General features: G+C 48.5%; 1 protein-coding gene across 1 annotated transcript in view; it reads right to left on the bottom strand.

Annotated features, from left to right (window-relative positions):
- Positions 1–8,607: 8,607 nt before the first annotated feature.
- The window catches only part of OPCML (opioid binding protein/cell adhesion molecule like), a 156,874-nt gene continuing 143,820 nt past the window's right edge, over positions 8,608–21,661 (bottom strand). Inside the window, exon 8 of the mRNA XM_006033156.2 lies at positions 8,608–13,620. Within this exon, the coding sequence (XP_006033218.1) occupies positions 13,520–13,620 (101 nt within the window). The 3' untranslated portion in view covers positions 8,608–13,519. The remainder of the gene's footprint in view (positions 13,621–21,661) is intronic.

Below are 21,661 nucleotides of genomic sequence, written 5' to 3'. Positions count from 1 at the left end.
TAACATGCCCTGGCATCACCCCCTTCAAAAACTAGATCACCGAGAAACACCCCCAGCACCTCTCTCCCCTGCACAAACAGCTGGACTGCTCAGAAACACCCCCGACCAGTACACTCCCGTCCACTGAAGTCACTGGCAATCTGTCTGAATTTCAGTAGGCTTCAATCCAAGCCCTGCCCTCTAGCCGTGTCTCATCCTGTGCCAAAGGTTTTTTGACCTCATTCTTCTCGGAACTGCAAGCGCGGTGCTTTAATCACTGGGCTATAGACTAGACTGAAGAGCAAGCTTCTCTCCATCCTACTAAAACTGAGCCACTGCACTCTGCAGTGCAACAGGAAAGGAACGGGCTAAACTAGAACTCAGAACTTGCTGTTTTGTATTACAGCAGCCATCACACTAAGCCACATACACACTACCTAGTGTGGTTTCTCACTTGGCATATTTCTCTTCAACTGGCTGTCCAGGGACCCACTTCAGAAAGAGGACTGGAGAGAGCACTAGGGCGCGTTCAACTCGTGGCCTAGTGGCTAAAGCACTGTGTAAGACAATTCCAGAGGCACAGGTTCAAAACCTACCTCCTCTACATCATATAGTTTTGCCTACCTACACACTTGTGCATCTGCGCTGCACATGGAATAGGACCACAGACTGTGCTAGCAGCAAACCCAGCCGCTCCGTGGCTGGGGAAGGGGTGTGTGTCAATCTGTCTCAACATCAGTGGTCTTCAAACCAGGCCCTGCCTTCTAGCCACGTGTTTCTCCTGTCCCTTGCCTTTAACCTCATCTACAGTACAGCACAATACTGTTACAACAACCTGTTTAACCCCTAGGTTGCCTGTACAATGCTTTGCACCCTCACACGTAAGCAGTACAACTGGTAAGCAGGAACAGCTGGGCTTTTACCAGGCGAAAGCAGGTCAGTCTGGACTGGTTTGGTGCTAACATGGAAGTGGACAAGCTAAAATGGTTCAAGCAGTCCACAGTGCATTTGGAGATCTCCCGGCAGGGTGAGATCCAGGGCAATGGCTTTAAAATATGCAGGTGTGTATGCAGGGCAAACCAGCTAGGCTTTTGACACCAGCTCAGTAGGGCTAGCATAGACACGTCAAACTGCGAGCGCTTTTCAGTCAGGCCTCTAGTGTAGCGAGAGCTTTTGATTGCTTCGTTCACTCCCAACTTCACTCCTAAGCATCCTCTAGACTTGAATCAGCCTTTTAATTAACATTCAGTCCTTTTCCTGCCTGTCTTTTGGCTCCATCCATCCTGCACTTCAGCCCCTAAGTTTGTTAATGGCCCCATATAATTCCACTGCCTCCTGCTCAGTTTAATCACTGTCTTCCCAACCTTGTCTTTAGATCATATGCTGATCACAGCAGGGTTTGTTTTTTTTTTCTCTTCCTAACCATGTGTATTTTTTTCCCTACTGGAAAATGGCCTGTATATCTATGGCACCCCATCAATAATAAATGTAATTGATCAGAACCAAGCACACGTAACAACGTCTCTCAGCTTGTACCCATGTCGCTCGCTGGATTGCAAAACAGCCATTAAATTCCATTGTAGCAACATGTCTACCGAGAGGAGTGAATTGTCTCCAATGCAATTTACTGCTGAGATGATTGAAAGGTTCGACACACTCTGAAATCTCTGAGTTTTTTGGTTTTGGGTTTTTTTTTTACAACCCAGGGCAACTCTCCCTGCCCCTGGCCTGGGGAGCACAGAGAAGAGTGAATGAGACTAAGTCTCTTGCAGAGGCCATACAGGTGGGCGTGGTAAGACTGAAACCTCTTCCTTGTGGCTGCCGGGGAAGAGGCATCACCTAGAGCCTTGTGCGGTGAGGGAGTCCTGCCCGGCATCCCATCCTGGCCCAAAGAGTTATTCCCTATGTAACAGGGAAACCTCTGTGTGTCCCAGCCCAGCTTCCCTGGGCCAGGGGGTTGCCAGCACTGGGTTTCGGCTGCCTTGCTAGGCTGGTCCTACAGTATGCTTACCATCTCTCCCTCTTCCTCTGAGCTGGGGAGGATAGGCCTGGTCAACAGACAGATGTATTGACCTGTTATTATTTAAAGTTGTTTAACCAGGTAGAGATAAACGAAAGCTTTCAGGCGCTGAGCTATCACACACATCACAATTAAGGTGCCACCTGTGTTTGGCCGACATAAAATCAATACACATACGGAAGAGATTTTAGTCTCTATTTGAACTTGGGGAGAGAAGTAAATTTTCCCTCCATTGCAGCGTGGCCTGTGCAGTCCCAGGGGCTCTTTGCAAATGGGAGGGACGGGCTGCCATCACCTTCCCTAGTGCCTCAGCCTCTCTGCCTTTTTTTTCGGTGAAGACAGGGCCAAGTGACTTGTCATGGTGCTGCTTCTGGACAGGCCACCTGGAGCAGCACGCCTCTGGCTACTTGCAAGGGGTGGGCAGAGGGCAGGGACCCCCCGTGAGAGCCAGGCAGCCTGGAGGAGCTGGCTCCCAGCTGACACTTGCTGCAGGTGGTTCTCAGCTTGGAGCTGGTGGCTTGTGGCCTGTCTGAGCAGCAGCTGCTCCTCTGATCTGCTGACTTACTCCCTTCCTCTGCGGGTCTCTGGCCATGCAGCGTGCAGGCTTTCAGGCTGTATTCCCCACACTCCAGTGGCCTGGGACGTCCTGGTCTTGCAGGGCAATATGGGCGCCTCTCTGCATGGGCTTTTGGCCTGGTCTGGGGGGCTGGCTAGTGTCACTGGTCTCTGCACTGGGCACAGCACAAGCATCTTGGCCTACACTAGGCTTTGTGTGTGTGTTTGTGTAGGGGCAGGGGGGTCTGTCGGGCCCCAAGGAGCAGCAGAGCATGTCCTTGCCCCTCTGGACCAATTGAGCTGTCTCACAGGTGGCAGAGCTGGGGTAAAATGGGCCCCAAAGTGCCACACGCCCAAGTCCAGCTTTGCGCGAGAGGCTGCAGGAAAGAGCTCAGCCCTCGCCCCACCCTGTCCTCATTCTCCGAACCCTCTCGGTGCCAGAAAACTGCTTGCCAAGGGCTGCGGGGGTGAGCTGGGAGAGTGGGGGAATCACAGCAGCTTCCCTGTGGCTGCTGGAAAACAAACCGTGCCCGGAAAGCAGGCAGCACAGCTGTTCCTACCCGCCACGGGCATGGAGTCGGCTCACAGCCGCCTAGCAGGTAAATTGTAATGAATTACATTGGTGCCCACTCGGCCCCCTGCTAGTCCCACGTCACCCTGTGATTAATGGGCTGACCCCTGAGTTAGGCAGCGGCAGTGTTGCATCTCATCTGGCTGCCCGTCACAGCTGTGCCTGCTTCTCCCCCCTGAGTCGACTGCCATGACTAGCTGCGCGGTGGGAGAACAGCACCTGCAGCCAGCCTTGACGGGGCACGGCCCCCCTTGCCCCACCACTCAAGGCAACAGTAATTGAGTTTGGGGAGGAAAAAAGCCCTTGGTGGTTTTTGGGGAAAATAGCTCTGCAGGAAACCTGCTCTCCAATAGCAACCTGCGCTGGGGGGGGGGGGTGCTTGGCTCAGCACCGGGCTGCTTGAGCGGACGTTATCCAGGTGCTATGTGTCAGGGATACTTAAAAAGCTTTTTTTGCTAACGTGGTTAGTGTGTGGTGGGCCGCGACATGGGGCCTGGGGTTGTTCAGGCCCCACTGCTGCGTGGTGGGCAGGATGGAGTGAGCTGCATGAACCATTTTGTACCTAACCCATGACTGGTGCAAGAAAGGACAGCCCATCCTCTCTGACCCCACTGGGAATTGTTCGTGGCACTGCTGAATTGGCCTCATGGTGCCATTTAGAGTCCCTCAGCAGAGACCATGTCCAGCATTCCCCATGGTGATGGGGATCTCAACAGCACCACATTAGCTAGAGTCTAGTAATTAGGGTAGAAAATGGCCGTAAACGGGGAAACCAGACACACAGAGCGGGGGAAACAGTCCAACTGCACTGCCCAAGAAGAGTGAAACAGCACAGAAGGCTGATTAACTGGAGCTGGAGGGTGCTGCGTTTAAGGGCAAGATTATAGGGTGCTGTTTCTTGCAGCAATGGGGACTAACTTGACTGTCCCAGCAGGCCCCTTCCAGTCCTGTACTCTATAAAGGGTGACATTTAAATGGCAGCATTTGCAAACTGTTAGCTTTAATAACTGACACACGTGACCTTCGTCACTGGGCACCATTAATGGACCTCCTAGATAAATTACCCAGCAATAATTTCTGAGGCTCTGCTGCATTTCCCAGTGTTTAGAAAAGAGAATACCTGCAATATTTCAGCCACGGCAGTGTGGTTGCTCTCGTACGCATTGAGTCTTTATGGGTGATTGCTGTGTGCCAAGCAGTTTTTCTTAGCACGTATTTATCTTTAAGGTGGTCTAGTGGTCATTCATTTCCCCTTTGATAGGTGCAATTTCTCTTCACCTCATCAGGGCTCTGTAGTTTAATATAATCCACACTGTTGGGTGCTCTTATATTTGCTTGGCACTGCCAGAAAAGGAACGTGACTGTCTTGATTTGTAGCAGCTTTTTTAGCAAGGCCTCGGTGGCATGTTGAGTCCATAAGTACTGGAGGTTTCCCCTTGGAGCTGCTAGATCTGGAGCCCAATGGTTGTAACAGGGACTGGTGATGTGGTAGGGCTCAACTTGAAGCCCCCTAAAGGCTTGCCATTGCTGAAAAGTGCTGACCTTCCACTTTTTTTAAAATCAGGCTCCTTTATGTTGGCCTAGCTGGGAGCATCCAGAAACTCTGGGCACAGCTGGAAAGAAAATGTGTGCAAAAGCCACCCTGAGACTGGTCAGTGGTCACGTTAGGTTTTAGCCTGGTGCACGGAGGTTAAAGCAACTGTAGCTAGGTAGAGGTAAGTACGTGTTGTTTTCTGTTGCCTGCTGTTCTTCAGGGTGGAAGAGTAGCAGGGAATGATCTTGGTAAAATGCCATTTGTCTTAGCAGAGATGTTGCCATAGTTTAGCATAGTTATGAACCAGCTTTGTCCCAGACAGCTGGGCAGAGCGCTGCCAGGTCAGCCTGCGGATCAGCAGCAGAACCGGTGCCGATGGCTATACCAGTCTATCGGGGCCCCTTGCCTTTTGTGAGGCTGTAAATCGAGGTCCTGATCCAGCTTGCCGCGTGCTGCTGACACACACTTGCTGCATGGGCAAGGAGTGAGAGCTCAGGGTCATAAAACTCATATCCTTTGGCCATGGTTACACAGGCCTTGGTCTTAAATATCTCTGCCTTCACAGCCCCAGGAGTGCTGGTGTGACGGAGGCACAGGCACTTGTACCTCAATGGGGCTAGAGGCTACTCACCTGCCTCTCCAGTGGGAGTAGAGGCTACTCACAGCAGGCCCACAGGTGACAGCAGTGACGGTATCCACATGCCCCTGTGTCTGGCCAGTACTAGTGCTCCTTGGTGATGGTGAAGGCCAGGCAAATGCTGCCTCTTTTGTCCCTCAAGTGGTTTCCTGGGCATTAGTTTCTCCGCAGAACCCAGTGCAAAGTAATTGGGGTTCCATTTAGACCAGCCTGGGAAGAAGGTGGGCTGAACACCACACACCAGCCTTTCCCTCTGCAGTGTCCTTGGGTATTGAAACAGAGAGGTAAAGGTTGATAGACTAATACAGGCTAGTCAGAGACTGTGGGGGTTTTGCTTATTATGCCTCGCATGCATCTGTGTTGGGAAAGCCAGTGCAACCCTGCACAAACTCTTTGGTAAAGAGACCGGGAAGCCTGCCCACTCTTGCACAGACATGGATAGCACTATGAAATGATGCCCTGGCCCTTTAAAAACCAATCTCTTTGCTGGAAGGGACCTCCTGGTCATACCGGAGCCTGATGTTATTCAATGGCAAACACCCTGAAGTGCAGGCAGCAATGCATTGTAAAGGGATGAAGCTGTGCACTGTGCTAAGAAGGGTTAAGCCCCGGCCTGCGCTCTACCACGGTTTTTTGCTCTCTATTTATTTTCCCCTGCTCCTGCGTCGATATATCTTGATAGAGACAGAAACATCTTTAATACTATTACATCTCCAAAGGCATTGCTGTTGTTTTTCTGGGATTTTTTTTTTAATAGCATGTATTTTTGAACAAGATAAAGAAAATGCATCGGATCACTTAACTGCTGTGCTTAAAGAATAACTGGATAAAGCTTCCCCTGCTGAATGTTAGTAAGAGATAAGAACAAAGATTTTCATTACACTGAAGTGGCTGTGTAAATAGGTATGTGTCTGCCAGAGGCTAGCTTGGAGACGCCCGCTGGATGGATTGATAGATGGATGGGATGGATGGTTAAATCAATAAATGGATGGATATACGTGTGGAGATGGTTACATTAGGCAGGTAGGTTGGAAGAATGGATGCGTGGGGGAGGGGAAGAGAGATAAATGGGAGTGGAGAATAATGGGTGTATATGAATGGCTGGTGAGTGGTAGATGATGTAGAAATAAATAGATGGATGATAGATGAAAAGGCAAGCCAACGGATAGAGTGCAGCCAGAATAAATGGGGTGGACTTGCTACCTGCATGTTGATGGGTGCGTGGGCGGGAAGGTGGATGAGGGAAGAAGGAAGTATAGGGGCAAGTGAAAATTGTGGGATACGAACACTGGGAGACAGGTATGCATGGGTCAGATAAGATGATTATAGCGAGAGGCTGATGGGCACAAGGGACCTCCTGGTGGATGGGATCTTAAAGAAGAACCGTTCACTTAGTTGTCCTCCGCTTATAGATTCATAGATTCATAGTTAGGGTCGGATGGGACCTCAATAGATCATCAAGTACGACCCCCTGCATAAGCATGAAAGAGTGCTGGGTCTAGATGACCCCAGCTAGATACTCATCTAACCTCCTCTTGAAGACCCCCAGGGTAGGGGAGAGCACCACCTCCCTTGGGAGCCCATTCCAGACCTTGGCCACTCGAACTGTGAAGAAGTTCTTCCTAATGTCCAGTCTAAATCTGCTCTCTGCTAGCTTGTGGCCATTATTTCTTGTAACCCCCGGGGGCGCCTTGGTGAATAAATACTCACCAATTCCCTTCTGTGCCTCCGTGATGAACACAGGGCTTAGCAGGCCCTGTGCTTGGTTCTCGCACCACGTCTCACTCCGAGGGCAGGGCTCGCCTAGCTGGGCAAGCTCCATGCATGCATGCAGCATCTCTCCAGGTGCTGCGCTGGTTGACGCTGCTTAGGGATGTGCCCACTGCTTTGCCCAGGCCTGGAAGACAGAGCAATGAGGATGAGCGCAGCCAGCCCTTCGCGTGGAAGGGAGAGGCAGGTTTGGAGGGCTAGTCACAAACCTGAAGTGCCAGCTCTGGTAGAACTGGAGCTGAGGGCACCAACACAGTCTCTGTATGGCTAAAGGAAAGCAAAACACTTAAAAATGTGCCTCGTTCCATCCTCCATCAGCAAAGCACTTAAAGCACCTGTTTAATCTTAAGAAAATGCTGGAGTCCCACTGATTTCTTCATCAACACATGCTTGCCTAAGTGCCTTTTCAAAGAGGGAAGCTGAAGCTGAATCTCTCCAGCAGCTAGAAACTGTTGTTTCGCTAACACCCATGGGGGGGGTAAAATGGGGCAAAGCCCTGAATAAAAGCCCCCGAAAGGTACAAAGTTCTTCAAACTTTATTGATACACTGCACAATCACAACCATCTCTTATTCTTTCTGAATTAGAAAAGGTTACAACTACAATGTAACATGCACAAAATTCAGGTAGTATATTCACCCTTTTAATACAATTATCGACGGAAAAAATCAAGACTTGACTTCATTGCTTTCAGGAATAATAATCAAATGATAGTAATCCTAGAAGGCTGACAGGAAAAGAAAACAAAACGGAAAAAAAAGGTTTGCTTTTTTTTTTTTTGTATCCACTCGATCTTTTATTTTTCTTTAAAGCGTTAGAACACACAAAATATTTTTTTTTTTTGTGGTTTTTAAGGATAATTGTGAGAAAAATGTGCACACCCATTGCCTTGACACAGCTAGTAGAACTGCACCATTGATAAGTCATAGAAGAACTTTTTAAACCTAGCATAGAGAAGGACTTGGAACTGGACAGTTAACGGTTTTGTACATCCAACATGTTCCTCACAACTGCACTTGACATGTCACAAGAAACTTAAAACTTGTAAAAAAAAAAAAAAAAAAAAAAAAATCTCCCCACTTCTTGTAATAAGGAGAGACAATCCTTTCAGTTTTCTCTGCCAAAAGAACTAACAGTGTGGCCGAGACAGGACTCACTTAGAGGTTCCCCTGTTCTTCACGCTCACTGCCCATGGTAGCTGGAAGAAGTCAGTCCTCAAGCCATGGGTCTGGATGAGCCTAAAGCATCCCTTTAACAATACTGGACAGACCTGGGCATGCACTTGCCTTCGTTCAAACATGCCTGATCCACTCCATTCACTTGGCCTTGGACCCAGCATGTTTAGTATCTAAAGAGTAATTGGTGTGTGTGTGTGTGTGTTTTATATATATATATATATATATATATATATATATATGTGTGTGTGTGTGTGTGTGTGTGTGTGTGTGTGTGTGTGTATATACATATATATATGTGTGTGTGTGTATATATATATATATGCATATATATATATGTGTGTGTGTGTATATATAGATACATATATATACACACACACACATATATGTGTGTGTGTGTGTGTGTGTGTGTGTGTGTGTCAACTAGCAGAAGGACAGTATGCATTTATCGTCGATCCTTTGGCCTTGGTTTCAAAAGTCCAGCTGTTTCCTGCCACACCTTTTAATTGCAGTCTTTATCACTGTTCCCCTACAGCAAGGGAAGAATGGGAATTGTTTCCTTGGGAATGGGACCGTTCCATCGTATCCATATTTAAGGACTCTTCAGTAATATACCACTGCCTTTTATAAAGGCTTCCTGTGGCTACTTAAATGTTCCTTCCTTTGGGGGAAAAAAAAATGCACTTGGAACGTTTTGAAAACTTAGGGCTGTGCAAAAAAAACTAAAACCCTCTTGCTGTCGGCGAGGGAGGCAAGGGGGTGAATCGGGTTTTTGGCCAGAAATGGAAATGTTGTTCAGCTTTGCGGTGGTGGCTGTTTATTTTTCACCAGTTTGTAGAGATAACTGGGGCGGGGGGTTACAGTCAGGAAATGTCTTCTTCCCGTCCATTGCTTCTTCCCCTTTGCTGGGCAAGAACACTGAGATGTCTATCCAGACCAAGTGACCCAAAGATTCACCCACCATCTTCAAGCCTTTCCTATGGATCTGTTCAGGATCACCCTTTGTCCTGCTGCCACGTGCATCACTATTCTGAGTGATCCCTTTTTTCAGTGAGTCGGTTTGTAATGGATGTCGTTAAAAGCAATGTCGCGGATCTTGCAAGAGGGCCTTACCCAACGGCTTGCTCAAGGCAAACCGATAGCATCTTCTTCACATCAAGCTCTTCTGGGGAGATGGGCTGCAGATTCAAGAAACAAGAGGTTCCCTGTTGCATAGGGAGGTGGAAATCCTTCCAAAGCGTAGCTTAAAAACTCAGGGCACTTGAGATGATCAAGTGAAAAGCCTTTTATATACTTTTGCCCAAAAGAGTAATATGCTATGCCACCTCAAGCGTGCATGAGGACCTTGCTCACTCACACACACATAGCAGCACTTCTCGTGAGGTCCCATTCAAAATCAAATCCACCTGAAGAACACGTATAAATAGGGTACATAACATTGACTGTTGTGGAAGAAAAGTCTGGTACCAGCTTGATCTCCTAGAGTTTCAGTTCCCGTCATTTTTTGGAAGTGTTAGTGAGTCCATGAAACACATGGAAGCTTATTGGGACTTGCTTTGGGTTTTGTTGCAGGCAAAGGCTTTTTAGATTCCACCTGACAGAGCTTTGCCTGTAAGAGTAATTTGTGTTTCCTCTTCTGAGCCCCAGAAATTGTCCCCAGATGAGGCTTGTAGACTTATTGCATCCCTAGCAATGGTTGGGAGGGGAAGAAAAGTGGGTTACATAGGGCTAGCTAATGACCCTCCTGAGGACCTCGCCTCTGTGGTCTCCAGCTGCTCTCCTCTCCGATTCTCAACAGCGCTGGAGCAGAATTAACCACATAAAATGCTGTTTGATGACCTCCTTTGACAGGCAGAGGGACTTGCTGCCGATGTTTCTGGTTTTATTAGTTTCTTCCACCTAATACATTCGTGAGGATCAATTCATAGATTTTGAATCTTTGAATTTTGCCCCGCCTGCATTTATCTCATCTGGCCTCCTGTAGTACACACACAGGCTTCGAGTGACATCCAGTGGTTCCTGCCCCCTCGTGCTACAAATTGTGGCTGAACTAGAGCATATATTTCAATTGACCCTGGGGGTAAAGTGATGAAAATCTATTGCTTCAGTTCTTTTGAATTCCTCCTTGTGAGCCAATGAACTCAGTATATGTATTGGACTTTTAAAATACACCTTTGCGTGTCTTTAGTGACGTACCAAAATGAATGAAGGTCTTTGTTGGCCAAAATGTTGCAGCAAAGATTCCTGTAGAGATTAACTCAGCATGCAACATTTCCTCCTCTTTTTTTTTTTGCCCTATGTTTCTCTCTACCATGCTGTGTAATGCTCTTGGTAGAGTGATATAGCGGGTTGCTTCCTTTTCTTCATGTGGATGCTGAAATGTAGTTCCTGTTATCCAGATGAAAGCTGGGGAGGGCACTGTTAGATTTTTTTCAGAGCAGGAAAACATTTAGAGGAAAGTGCAACATGCTACTATTCGTACTCCAGCCTTCCCTCCTTGGAAGGAAAAATACATGGGGAAAGAGAACATGTACATTCAAGAACTGGGATGGGTTGGGATTGTGTTATGTGTGTTAACGCAAAAGAAGACCCTCCCTTTCCTTTTTTATGAATATACCACCCAAATGTTTAGTCTTGTATAAGTTACATCAGAATGCTTGTTTGTAATCATTCATGAAAGTTTACATGTATTGACAGAGCTGAAGACCCCAAATGGCACATTCTTGACCATTCGTCTATCACACCTGAACCCACTGCGAGCCGCCAGTCACTCATTCTCCACAAACTCATCTTGCATTCCCAAAACATGGCCTAAGCAGCTCAGTACGGTAGGTCCTATACTTCCTTACTGCTTCCCTGACTGCGCTCAGCCCCCACTGCCCGGTGTCTGGTATCAGCGCAAGTGTCGGCGGGACAGTCATATAGCCACGGTTGCAAAATGAAAAAAAAAAAAAAAGAGGAGGGGTGGGGAACCCCACACACATCACGGTCTCCTTTCACCTCCATTTCTACCTCAAAAGTAGTCTCTGTGTCTTGCAGTATCAGGGCGAGCAAAAAGGTTTCTACTAGGCAGGTTTTGTAGAAGCCACTCCATTTATTCCACGGATCCGGTTTCTGCAGCACGGCCCCATCTGCTCCAGGGCAGTGATGGAAAGGGCTGTTGGATGGACTGGATCAATCTGAGAAGGCTGGAGTCCTTGAGCCCCTTCCTGCCTCGCCTGCTCCAGAAAGCTAGCGGTTAGGTTTGACTGGGAAAAGTACATTCAAAGACATCACGGCAATACAGACTCCTCTTCTTACTGTCGCTGGGCTTTGAAGAAAGTGCTCCGTCCCTTTTAAATAAGGCCTAAACTGAGCCAGGAAACTTGGAGAAGAACCAGGAGGAACCTTTGAAACACACATCCACAGTCTGAAAAGTCAAAGTTTCGATAGTGCTGCTGCTACATTTCAGAGCCCGGCGCCAGAAATTCCCTCTCTGACTTGAACAGAAACAGCTGAGACACAGGAAACCACGTGAATATAGGGTTTTTTTGTGGGTTTTTTTTCCCCCTCCCCTTCCCTTCCTCTTTCCCGTCTGTTTTCAATGTTGAGTTAATCAAGTGCTTGGAAATTAAGTCAGCTACTCAAGTACCCTCTGCTCATAAGAGCTTCCCAAACAAACACGAGAGTGATGTCAACACACTAGCAAAATAATTGGCCTCCATCAGCTTCAGACTGGATGGATTTCTAAGGGAACAAAAAAGGAGCGGGGCTGGCGAGGGAGGTGAGAGATGGCTTCTGCCGGTCCCCGAACGGGCAGTGGATGCACCACTCGGAGCCGCAGACGCTTGGGGGCTGGTCTGAAAGACATCCGGCATGCCGCCCTGCGGAGCCGCAGGGACGCAGGCACCTGTTAGCGGATATGAAGTCACTGGCTCTGAAAGGCAAAGGGCTGTCAGGGGGTGGTTTTTGCCTTGTGTTGGGGTGTTGGCTGCTGGAAGGGAAACATTTTGGGGAGGTAGGACAGCAGAAGCAGCTTGATTTCTTTATTATTATGCTTTTTTTTTTCCTGGTGGCACTAAGCAATGGATTGCTACTGAAACGTACACGTTAACCCGTCTTGTGCTTTGACTCTGACGTGGCTTCATCAGACAAGGGGCCAGATATTGCTCATCTTTTTGGCTGGGCCGTGAGCTAGCCTGGAGCCGTGTGGCGTAAGCATAAGGTTGTGGAGTTTCTAACTATCCTCCGCCGTAACAGGTGGATGCCCGGGCGAAAACAGAGGGAAAAAAGAAACGGATGGATGGAGAGGGAAAGAAACTTGGCTGGAGAAATCGAGATGATTACACTGATGGATGGACGGAGACCAGAGCAGGAGAGATTTGGATAGAAACACAGATAATATCGTTGATAAATATGGCAAATAGATGGTTAGCTAGAAAGCCAGATGGGTAGGTAATTAGATGGATGGGTGAAGAGAAGAGAGAGATGGGTAGAAAGCCTGCATGATTACGTTGATGGATGGAAAGACGGATGACTCACCATGTTGTCTATAGATCCGCTCAGTTTAGTCACTCAGCCCTCAGCTACAGTGCAAGGCAACAACAGCGCCCCTAGCATTTCCCTAGCTGTGCTCTTAAGGGCTCTCTGGTCCTCCATGGCACGAGTGCCACAGACCATCCACAGCCACTGTTTCCTGCGGGTGCTGAGAGCCCAGGTGCGGGGGGTGGGCATGGGAATTGCTTGACAGGATGAAGCCTATTAAAACATCCACCCAGATGGAAGCAAGGTGAAACCCAGGTGTAACCGGACACTTAGAAACTTGAACAAGTATGTACAGTGTAACAAGTAGAAAGAACAATCCTTTTGCTTAAGAGACACAGAGATAATAGGACACTTTGACTCTTCTTTTTTTTTTTCTTTGCTTTTTTTTTTGTTTTTGTTTTTGCTTTTTTTTTTTTTGTAGCTTCCGCTATGCATCGTCTCTCAAACCAAGGCATGTCTCTTGGGGCAATTTTAATGGGCTTGGCCGAGACACGCTCCCGTTTCGGACATGTGTATAAATAGGGTTCAGGGGCAGGGCTGGGGCAGAAGAAAACGACTTGCTTTGAGAAACCCCCATGACTTATCCCCTCACCAGGCTGTCAGATCCCTTTCCCCTTCCCCTTCACCCCCTCCCCCGCCCTCCCGGCAGTACGTTCACGCTGTAAAACGGTGGTGGTTGCCCCCGCAGTGTAGAGAGTAAAGTCTGTGGTGTGGGAGAAGCCAGGCGTCACCTCCAAGGACCCTCTGCTTTCTTATCAAAACCTGATGAGGAAGTGAGCAAAGAGGGTGCCCGATAGCCAGAGGCAGGCCATTGCTCTGGAAGCCGCGTTGCTGCCATCGTGCACTGCTCCAGGGCCTGGACAAGGTAGAGAAAGAGAGGGGCTGTTAGTGCCACGCAGAGGGATGGGGCTTTTGCATTAACATTTTTCAGAGAGAGGCAGCTCAAATGAAAGCCCCACGCAAAATGCTTTGCGGCTCAAGCGTATCCCAGATAAGCACACGGCTGGCCTTTCCTCCCTGCTTTTTGTTTGTGGCCCCCGATTTCCTCCTTTGAACACATCATCCCCTTCCCTCGCCCTTCCCTTGACCCTCAGCTCGACTCCAATTAGGAAACCGTCCACACCGAGTCAGCGTGAGCCCCGGGCAGCTACCTGGAGGACTTCTACACGAGCTATAGTCATAGACTCATGGAAAATGAGGGCTGGAAGGGACCTCAGGAGATCAGCTAGTCCAACCCCTGGCTCAAAGCAGCACCGTCCCCAACTACATCATCATGAGGTTTTCATCTCTGTGCTGTGGCTGCTAATGAGGGCTCGTCTGTGTTGGGTCTAAAGGAGGAGGCCTGTCCTCTAGGACACAGAGCACTGGCTGGCTCTAAAAGGGGAGGCTTGTCCCCTGGGACATAAGCTGGGAGCAGAGGTTCATGGCTTCTCAGGAGCGTCCCAGCCATTCCCCTGTTGCTGCCAATGGAGGCTGCTCTTGAGCTGATGACCTGGAGGCATTAGACATGCTCAGCCGGCCACAGAAATGCAGCTGGTGCTAGGGTAGAACGTGCTTGCTTGTTACCAGCCCCAGACTTGCTGTCTGACTGGGATAAAGTTGAAACAGCCTACTCAGGGTGTGGGTCTCCACAAAGCTGCCTGGTTTATATCAGTCGAAAAATGTTGGAAGCTGGGGGATTACAAATGGTGTCTCTTGCTGGTAAGGTAAAGGATTGGCAAATCCCCTACATGGCATATTCCCAAATAGGATCCAAAACTGCAGGGTCTGCCCCAGCAGAGACCCTAGTGGATTGCTCTTACTACAAGGACAATGGGCTTGGTCTCATCTGGTACTCCTGCACATCGGAGCCAAGGCCTGGCCCCCATGGCGTGAGAAGCTTTCCATGCCCTCGCTTGTGAGGAAAACCCAGTGAGGGAGATGGTGCTGAAACTGGTCTCAGGCCATGCTAGGAATCCCTGGAAGGCCTCAAACAAGGCTGTACTGCTCATTTGCTCCCAACCTGTACAGGGCCTCAGCCTGCTGATGGACTCATGGAAGGACCTTCTGCAAGGTCAGGATGCAGTAACCACCCCGGCCTGATGTGTTCACCGAAGCGAGAAAGGAGCATTTGGCCCAAAGACAGCAGTGCATATGCCCTAGGGCGGGGAACGCCAGGCAGCCAGAGGTAACACGCTGTCCCTAGCTGAGAAAGCAGCACTATACACATGCGCTCCCTGAAGAGCACTAGTAAGCACTCCTTGTTCCACAGCAGTCTGTGCTGCAGGCCTGCCCTGCTGTTTCTCCCCTATAGCCTGCAGCAGTAGGTAGTGAAATAAAGTAAGGCCGCTGCCGAGGTGCCATAGAAGCCAGTTTCAGTGACGTTACATTAGATCCTGAAAGGGACACAGAGTTCAGTAATCTTTGCCAATTCCCTTGACACCTGTCTCTCTCAAAACCTCCATGCTAGGACCAGTGTCAGGTTTGTAACTGTTGGGGTTGGGGACCGGCGGGTCAGGATGAAGGTGCGGCAGCAGGGCAGGATGGACCAGTAGGGATGAGACTCAGACTGGGTGCTGGAGGTGAGGGTGAGAGTCCATCCCCAGAGATGGGGGGGCAAGGCCATGTCTGCATGGGCAGGTACGGGCTCATGGGTCAGAACCAAATCACAATGTCTGAGCTATGCAAAGAGCATTTGTGCAGCCTCGTGCAGGTGCCACTAGCCTGCTGGTTTGAGACGCTCCCTGGTTACTCTTGCTCATCCTTTTGGCCCATAACAGACCCCAGCTATATGCTGCAGCCCGCGTGCCCTCAAATGCTCTCACCGGAGCGCTATATTGCCAAAGTAAGAGTTGATCTCTACTTTGTCCTTCCAAAACTGCAGGTGCAGCACAGCCCCGGTTGCATCCCACCCTCCCAGTCATTGCTATATTTGCAGAGCTTTGCAAATAGTTCTGGATTTAGAATCGAGCCGGAGCAAAAATAGGCTTTATCTCCAGACAGACACCGCCCCCTCCCCCTGCCCCTCAGTGGAATTGCTAGAGACTAAAGATGCCAGCAAAGCATCGTGCTGTTTGATTCATTAATCGCAATTTTATAGTAACCCTGATTGACTGGAACCACGGAAAAGAAAGCAGCTGAGCCAAACTACTCCCATCTGGAGCCCTTTATGCTGTAACTGCTCTTAAATGCTTTACACTCTTGTAGTTCTGTTCTCCAGCGGGCTCTTTCCACTCCCCCCATACACGAAAAGACAGATCTCGGTTGTTATTTAACTAGCCTAATGGCACTAGCCTAATTAAAAATTGATAACAACCGAGGCACATGGGCAGACTGCAAACCACGGCATCCAGCAAGCAGCCCCCGATAATTGTAGTGGCATTCCTTTTAATACTGGGGGATATTGTCAGGAACAAGACATTGATTTTATTTTCTCCCTTTGAATGCGGCAAAACCAGATTTCAAACGCACGGAGCTTGCCTAAGATAACTTACTGGCTTGCCTCACTTTGGCATCTGAGAGCTCGTTAGCAGGTGTTTGTGGGGCTGGGCACTAAGGTTATGTTCTGAGCAAAATCCTGCCCTGAGCTGTGGACAGGTGAACAATTATATTGCCTGAAAAGGTGGGGCCATGCATGAGCATGTGGCAGCTGATGCATTATAACTGTATCTGTCCTGTGCAAGTCTCACTTAATGAAACTCTCTTTTATTCAGGGTGAAGCTGGCCCTGTGTTTGCTTCCCCGCACTACAGGAGAGGCGCGGACAGATGAAACAGTGAGCATGCATTCAGCTGATCTGTGGTCAGACCTGCCCCTCTTAAAAGGGTATAGCTGACTAGCCACATCCCAGGTCTGAGCTCCTGGGATGGAGTGGGGGACTAGGAGATACCCAATCAATGGAAAGTGGGATGTCTTGGGTGGTTCAGGAGTGCAGGGGGAAGGCTATTGGCAGTATGAGTCCTTTTTTTCTTTCCCCCCAATCTGGGCAGACCCTGCTGCCCATGAATACTGCCTGCACCCTGAGCTTGTGAACCATATTTCTGCCACTAGCACCCAAGTCCATGCAGGCCTGGAGGTTTCCTGTACTCTGATGTCGCTGTGCAGAGAGCAGGAAAGCAAGCTGCTCCCCTGTACTCTGCAGCACGGATTTGCCAGTATCTTATTCCTGCCTTAACCTGGCCCATGGGATGTTCGGTGCAAGCCCTGTGCTGCCTTTCTGGCCATTAAGACTGCTGTGTACTTTTGCAACTGAGGATCCCACAGCTCGCTTCAGCCCATTCAGATCAGTTTTGTCAACCCCTGAAAGAGCTGCTGCCCTTGTACAGGTGGGCAGGCAGACCCCCTCGCTGTGTCAGCAATAGCTCCAGGACTCCTTCCTCCCAGCGCCCCGCTCTGCGTCCCTGCAGCATTGCACCTCTAGAGAAGAGCTGGGGATGGAAACCAACATCAGAGAGGGACAGGTTTCCCACATTCCCTCCTAGGGGCGCTCTCCAAGCACCCTGACTTCCCCTCGCCACTCAGAAGCAGTGACAAATACTGCCTTGGTTAATCACGCCAGCTCGTTATGTTTTAAATTTGAGATCTTCAACTCTGACTAATGGGAAAAGAAACCCAATCCTGTGCCTCTTAGCACGTTGTGCATGCAGAGAGCACGGCGTGGACACCATCTGCTCCCCTGATCTCGGCACACAGGTAGGTTTATCTCCCAGGGAAACGCTAAGAGCAGCACATAAATAATTTTTTAAGAAAATCTAATTACAGGGGGAGAGATTGATCTTAAAGCATATTGATTCAATAAAAGGCAGGGTGGAATTCAGTGTGCTTTTCCTTCACTCGAGGCCTGAGTGCCTTTATTAATGTGCTGCAGGCAGGTGGGTATGTGTGCAGTGCAAGGCAAGGTAAAGGATAAAGGGTTTTGATTAGTGCCCGGATGCCAGCGTGATGGGCATAAGGGGATGTACGAGATACCCTCAGTCCTAAATGGCCAAATTTAAATTTGCATTTGTGTTGTTTCATTATGGGAAAATAAAGAAGAGAAAGAAATGAAGGTTTATCTACTCTGCTCCTGGCCGCAACGTCCAGTATTGCACTAAATGCTATCAGGCCCTAAGCCAGGAGCACAGGTCTTGTGGACACTGGAGAGCTGTGCATTGTCATTACAATGCCTGGGTCAGTAGTAATGCATTTGCTGGATAGGTTGCTGGTGTGGGAATCTGGTTCTATTTGTGGTGCCGACACTGATCTCCTCTATAACCTTGGGTAAGTCACTTTGCTTCTCTCTACCCATATCCCCTCCTGCTGTTTGGCCCTCTCTGTATTTCCCTGATTATGTGTGGAGAGCACTTAGCAGAACGGGGTCCTGATCTTACTTGGGGCCCAGCTGCAAGGGGCACTCAGGAAAATAACTGCGACTTTGGGAATGTTAAGTTCTGGAGCAGCCTTTCCAGAAGAAAGCAGGGGGTGGAGGTGGGGAGAGGAGAAAGGACAGAGGAGAAGATGGAAAGGCAAAGAAACTAAACTTTTTACAATGGAGCTCATTTCACTTATGAGAAGGGTTACGTGATGTGGCTGCCTGAATGAGCATAAGGTGGCCCTGGAGTCCCAGCAGGTCCCTTCCAGGCCTGTGTAAAGTTGTGAACTTAAAGTGAATTAACCATCATTTCACTCCTTCAGGCATGTGCTCCTTGAGAATAAAAGTGGCCTTCATTCATTTTGGATAAAGTTTTACCCAAAGCAAACTCAGAAGTACTGAATTTCGGCCGGTTTCATTCTGAATGAGCGCTCCATTGCATAGAGTTAGTTTGCTTAGAAGTTAACGTGGATTAACCTTCCTGAGTGTCCTCCTGCCAGCACTCCCTTTTCTTGGATTTCCAGGTGCTACCATGATACAGATATTAATCAAGTAAGTGGTGCGTAGGCAGCTCCATTAACAGGTCTCTTCCCCTTGCTTGTACCCTGGTGTTCATGCCGCCGTGTGCTTAACATGTTCAAGTGCTCTGCCAGAATAGGATCAGATGCTCTAGTCATAACAGGCTAGTCACTCTTCCAGCACTGCTTCTGTAGGTATCTAGGGTCACAGACTAGCTTGTGCTAAGAGCAAACCCTATTTAGACCTGCTTGTCATGCAGCAAATGCGAACGGTGCACAGCCCCCTTTAAGGCATGCAAGCACTTAAAGTCACTCAGCATGCCAATGTTCCCCAGCTTATCAACCAGACCCATACTGGATGGGAGTAAAATGTGTCCTTCCAACACAGCGCAATGAGAATTCATTCTGTATCTCAGCTCTTCAGCCTTGGGAGGGCACAGTATATAGCCTAGCCTCTTAGGCTAAACCTAGGAGAATGGGTTGTGAAGGACCAAAGAAGAAAAAAATTAGAAAGACAAACACCCAATAAAGATCTCCGTATACAGAGTAAAGAGAGCAGGGAAGGACATAAAGAAAAATAACTACAGAGGAACAAAATCAGGAGGCATGCAGAGAAAGGCCCATAAAGAAGACATAAAGCTGTTTGGGAATCTGTAAGGTCAATTTGTGTGTGCGCAGGGGGTAAGAGGAGGGATTACTCAGCCAGACAGACAATTTTCGGTGGGAGATGAGTCTGAAAGCAGGTTGACGAACGTGACTGTATTCCAGACCAATTTCTATGTGCTGCACTTGCTGGAAGACAAACATCTTAAAGGATCCGATTATTCTAAGGGAGCCCGAGTGGAACATGACTTTATGACTAGTCAAGGTTAATAACGAGCTGGTGCGACATATGCACTCCTTTCCCCAGCATTGCCTTGACCTTGTGGGCTGTTTTTTTTCCCCCTTGCATGCATGTAGAAAGATCTAGGTAATCGGTTAAAGGGACTCATTGCTTTCAGTTGGGAGAAAAAAGTCCACCAGTCTTCCAAGCTTTGGGGTTCAACTTCTTTTTGTCAATTCTGACCCCTTGCCCAGGTTGGTTTAGTCACCCGTAGAAGGCAGTTGACCCCCAGATGACAGCAATGCATTTGTAGCCTAAGGGGCACCCAAGCTCTGATAACAAGAGGCTGCTTGCCTGGGATGTTGACCCAACGCGTGCAAGCCAGTTCTCATCCATGCTTGCACTGTTCTTGTTACCATTGCCAGCACCTCTCCACTGCTGTTCACAAACCGTCACATCTGCTATGGCGCAGCTTGGTCCTCAGCCTCCAACTCCAGAGGCTGGGTAGCTCCTAACCCACTCCTGAGCTCCATTTAGGGGCGTGGAGGTGGGAGTGGGTCCCTGTCTCATGGACTGTCCAAAGTGAGCTTGAGACTCAAGCAAGGAAGGGAGGATGGTATATAACACGGCTAATTAAGCTGAACTGTTCAGGGGTTAAAACATCTGTTCTGTAGAGGCCTCCATGTAGGGTACATACACTGCTCAGGGCCTAAGTAGGGCCTTGCACAGACCCATACACTCAGGACATCTCCGAAACACAGGCCAGAAATATCGTGCCTTCTTGTCCTATAGCTATAGTCAGCCGTGCCGTGGGCTGGGGCTCAAGGTAATACAAGAGGTAGGCGTGCGGGCATATTCACAAGGCTTTCAGCATGTGGGAGATCTCAGTGCCACCAGATCCAAACCTACCTCTGACTTGACTGACTATTCAGACCTGGTGCCCCAGCCTAAGCCTCATCCGAAGAACGTACTGGCTCCAGCGCAGCCAAAAGTGACTCTAGCAAAAACAAAACTAATTCCCCCCCGTAAAAAGAGGAAACATTAACTTATAATTACACATTTAACAAAAACTCTGACGCTTCACTGTAATCTGAAGTAAAAATAAACACAATGGGGGCTGTCTAACCTCATTAATTTTAAGACAAAGGAATAACAGCCATCGTAATGGCAAGGGGGAAAAAAAAATAAAAATAATGGAGCGAGGGGATCTAATTAGCTGATGTGTCTTGTCACTTGTTCAGGAACACAAACCTATTTTCTGCAATGCAAAACCAGCCTAGCCAAATTGTTTCATTTCAAACAGAACTTTTATTTTCCTTAATTACAGCAGAATGTGGTGTCGTCTTCACGAGCAGCCGGCAGACAGTCTATGGCCTGCAATTCAAATGTATTTTTTTTTTTCAGGGGTGGGAGAAAGGAGGGGAAGGCTGCAATGTGGCGGTATTTTTTGTTTCCTATTTTAAAAACTGCATTCAGTCTTTAAAATGTGACCGAGAGTCTTGTAACGTTCTGTCAAAAAAAAAGCGAATTCTCGTCAGATCATCACAATAAAGACAGAAGCACTGCCGGGCTGCAAACCTCAGAGCCTGTGCTGACTTGAGCAGCCATCGCCTTGACAGTGTCAGAATTCAGCACACGAGGACTAATAACCAGATGCCAATGATTTTGGGAAGGGAGGGGGGGGTGCAGAAATACTCCTCAGAAATGAAATGTGAAATGTCTGCATATTTTTCTAATATGTTGACATTTTGCAGGTTGGGGAGAAAATGCAACTGATTGTGCTGCTGCCGTCAGCCAGAAAAAGAAAAGGCTGATTCACTCCCCCTCCTGCGTAACTAAATTGGAGATGTACAAACGTATTTGGGAAAGCAACGGAGGGGTTTTTAGAGCCCTTGATATGCGGGGAAGAGAGAAAAGAAGTCCCTCGACAATCATTTGCTTAACTGCTCCTGATGAGAAGTTTGGCTTTCTTTTTTTCCCCGCTCATTTTAGTTTAATTTCTAGGCACTTTCACTATGAGTCACCCGTTTCCCCAAATGAAGCCAGCAAGCTGTTCTGTGAGGCCCTGTTTAGAAAGGGGCTATTTTTTGCTTGACGCTTAATGTCAGCCTCCACTTTCAAAGTCAGGTAAGGGATGTTTGCCTCGGTTAGGGAGAGAAGCAGGATTTGTACAGCCAGGGTCAGGGTTTTTTCCTCGCCAGCCAGAGGGGCCAAGTTTGATGCCAGCT

This window comes from Alligator sinensis, unplaced genomic scaffold, assembly GCF_000455745.1.
Source record: "Alligator sinensis unplaced genomic scaffold, ASM45574v1 scaffold1085_1, whole genome shotgun sequence".
NCBI lineage: Eukaryota > Metazoa > Chordata > Crocodylia > Alligatoridae > Alligator > Alligator sinensis.
Note: the sequence above shows the minus strand (reverse complement) of the source record. Positions and strands in the feature narration are given on the sequence as shown.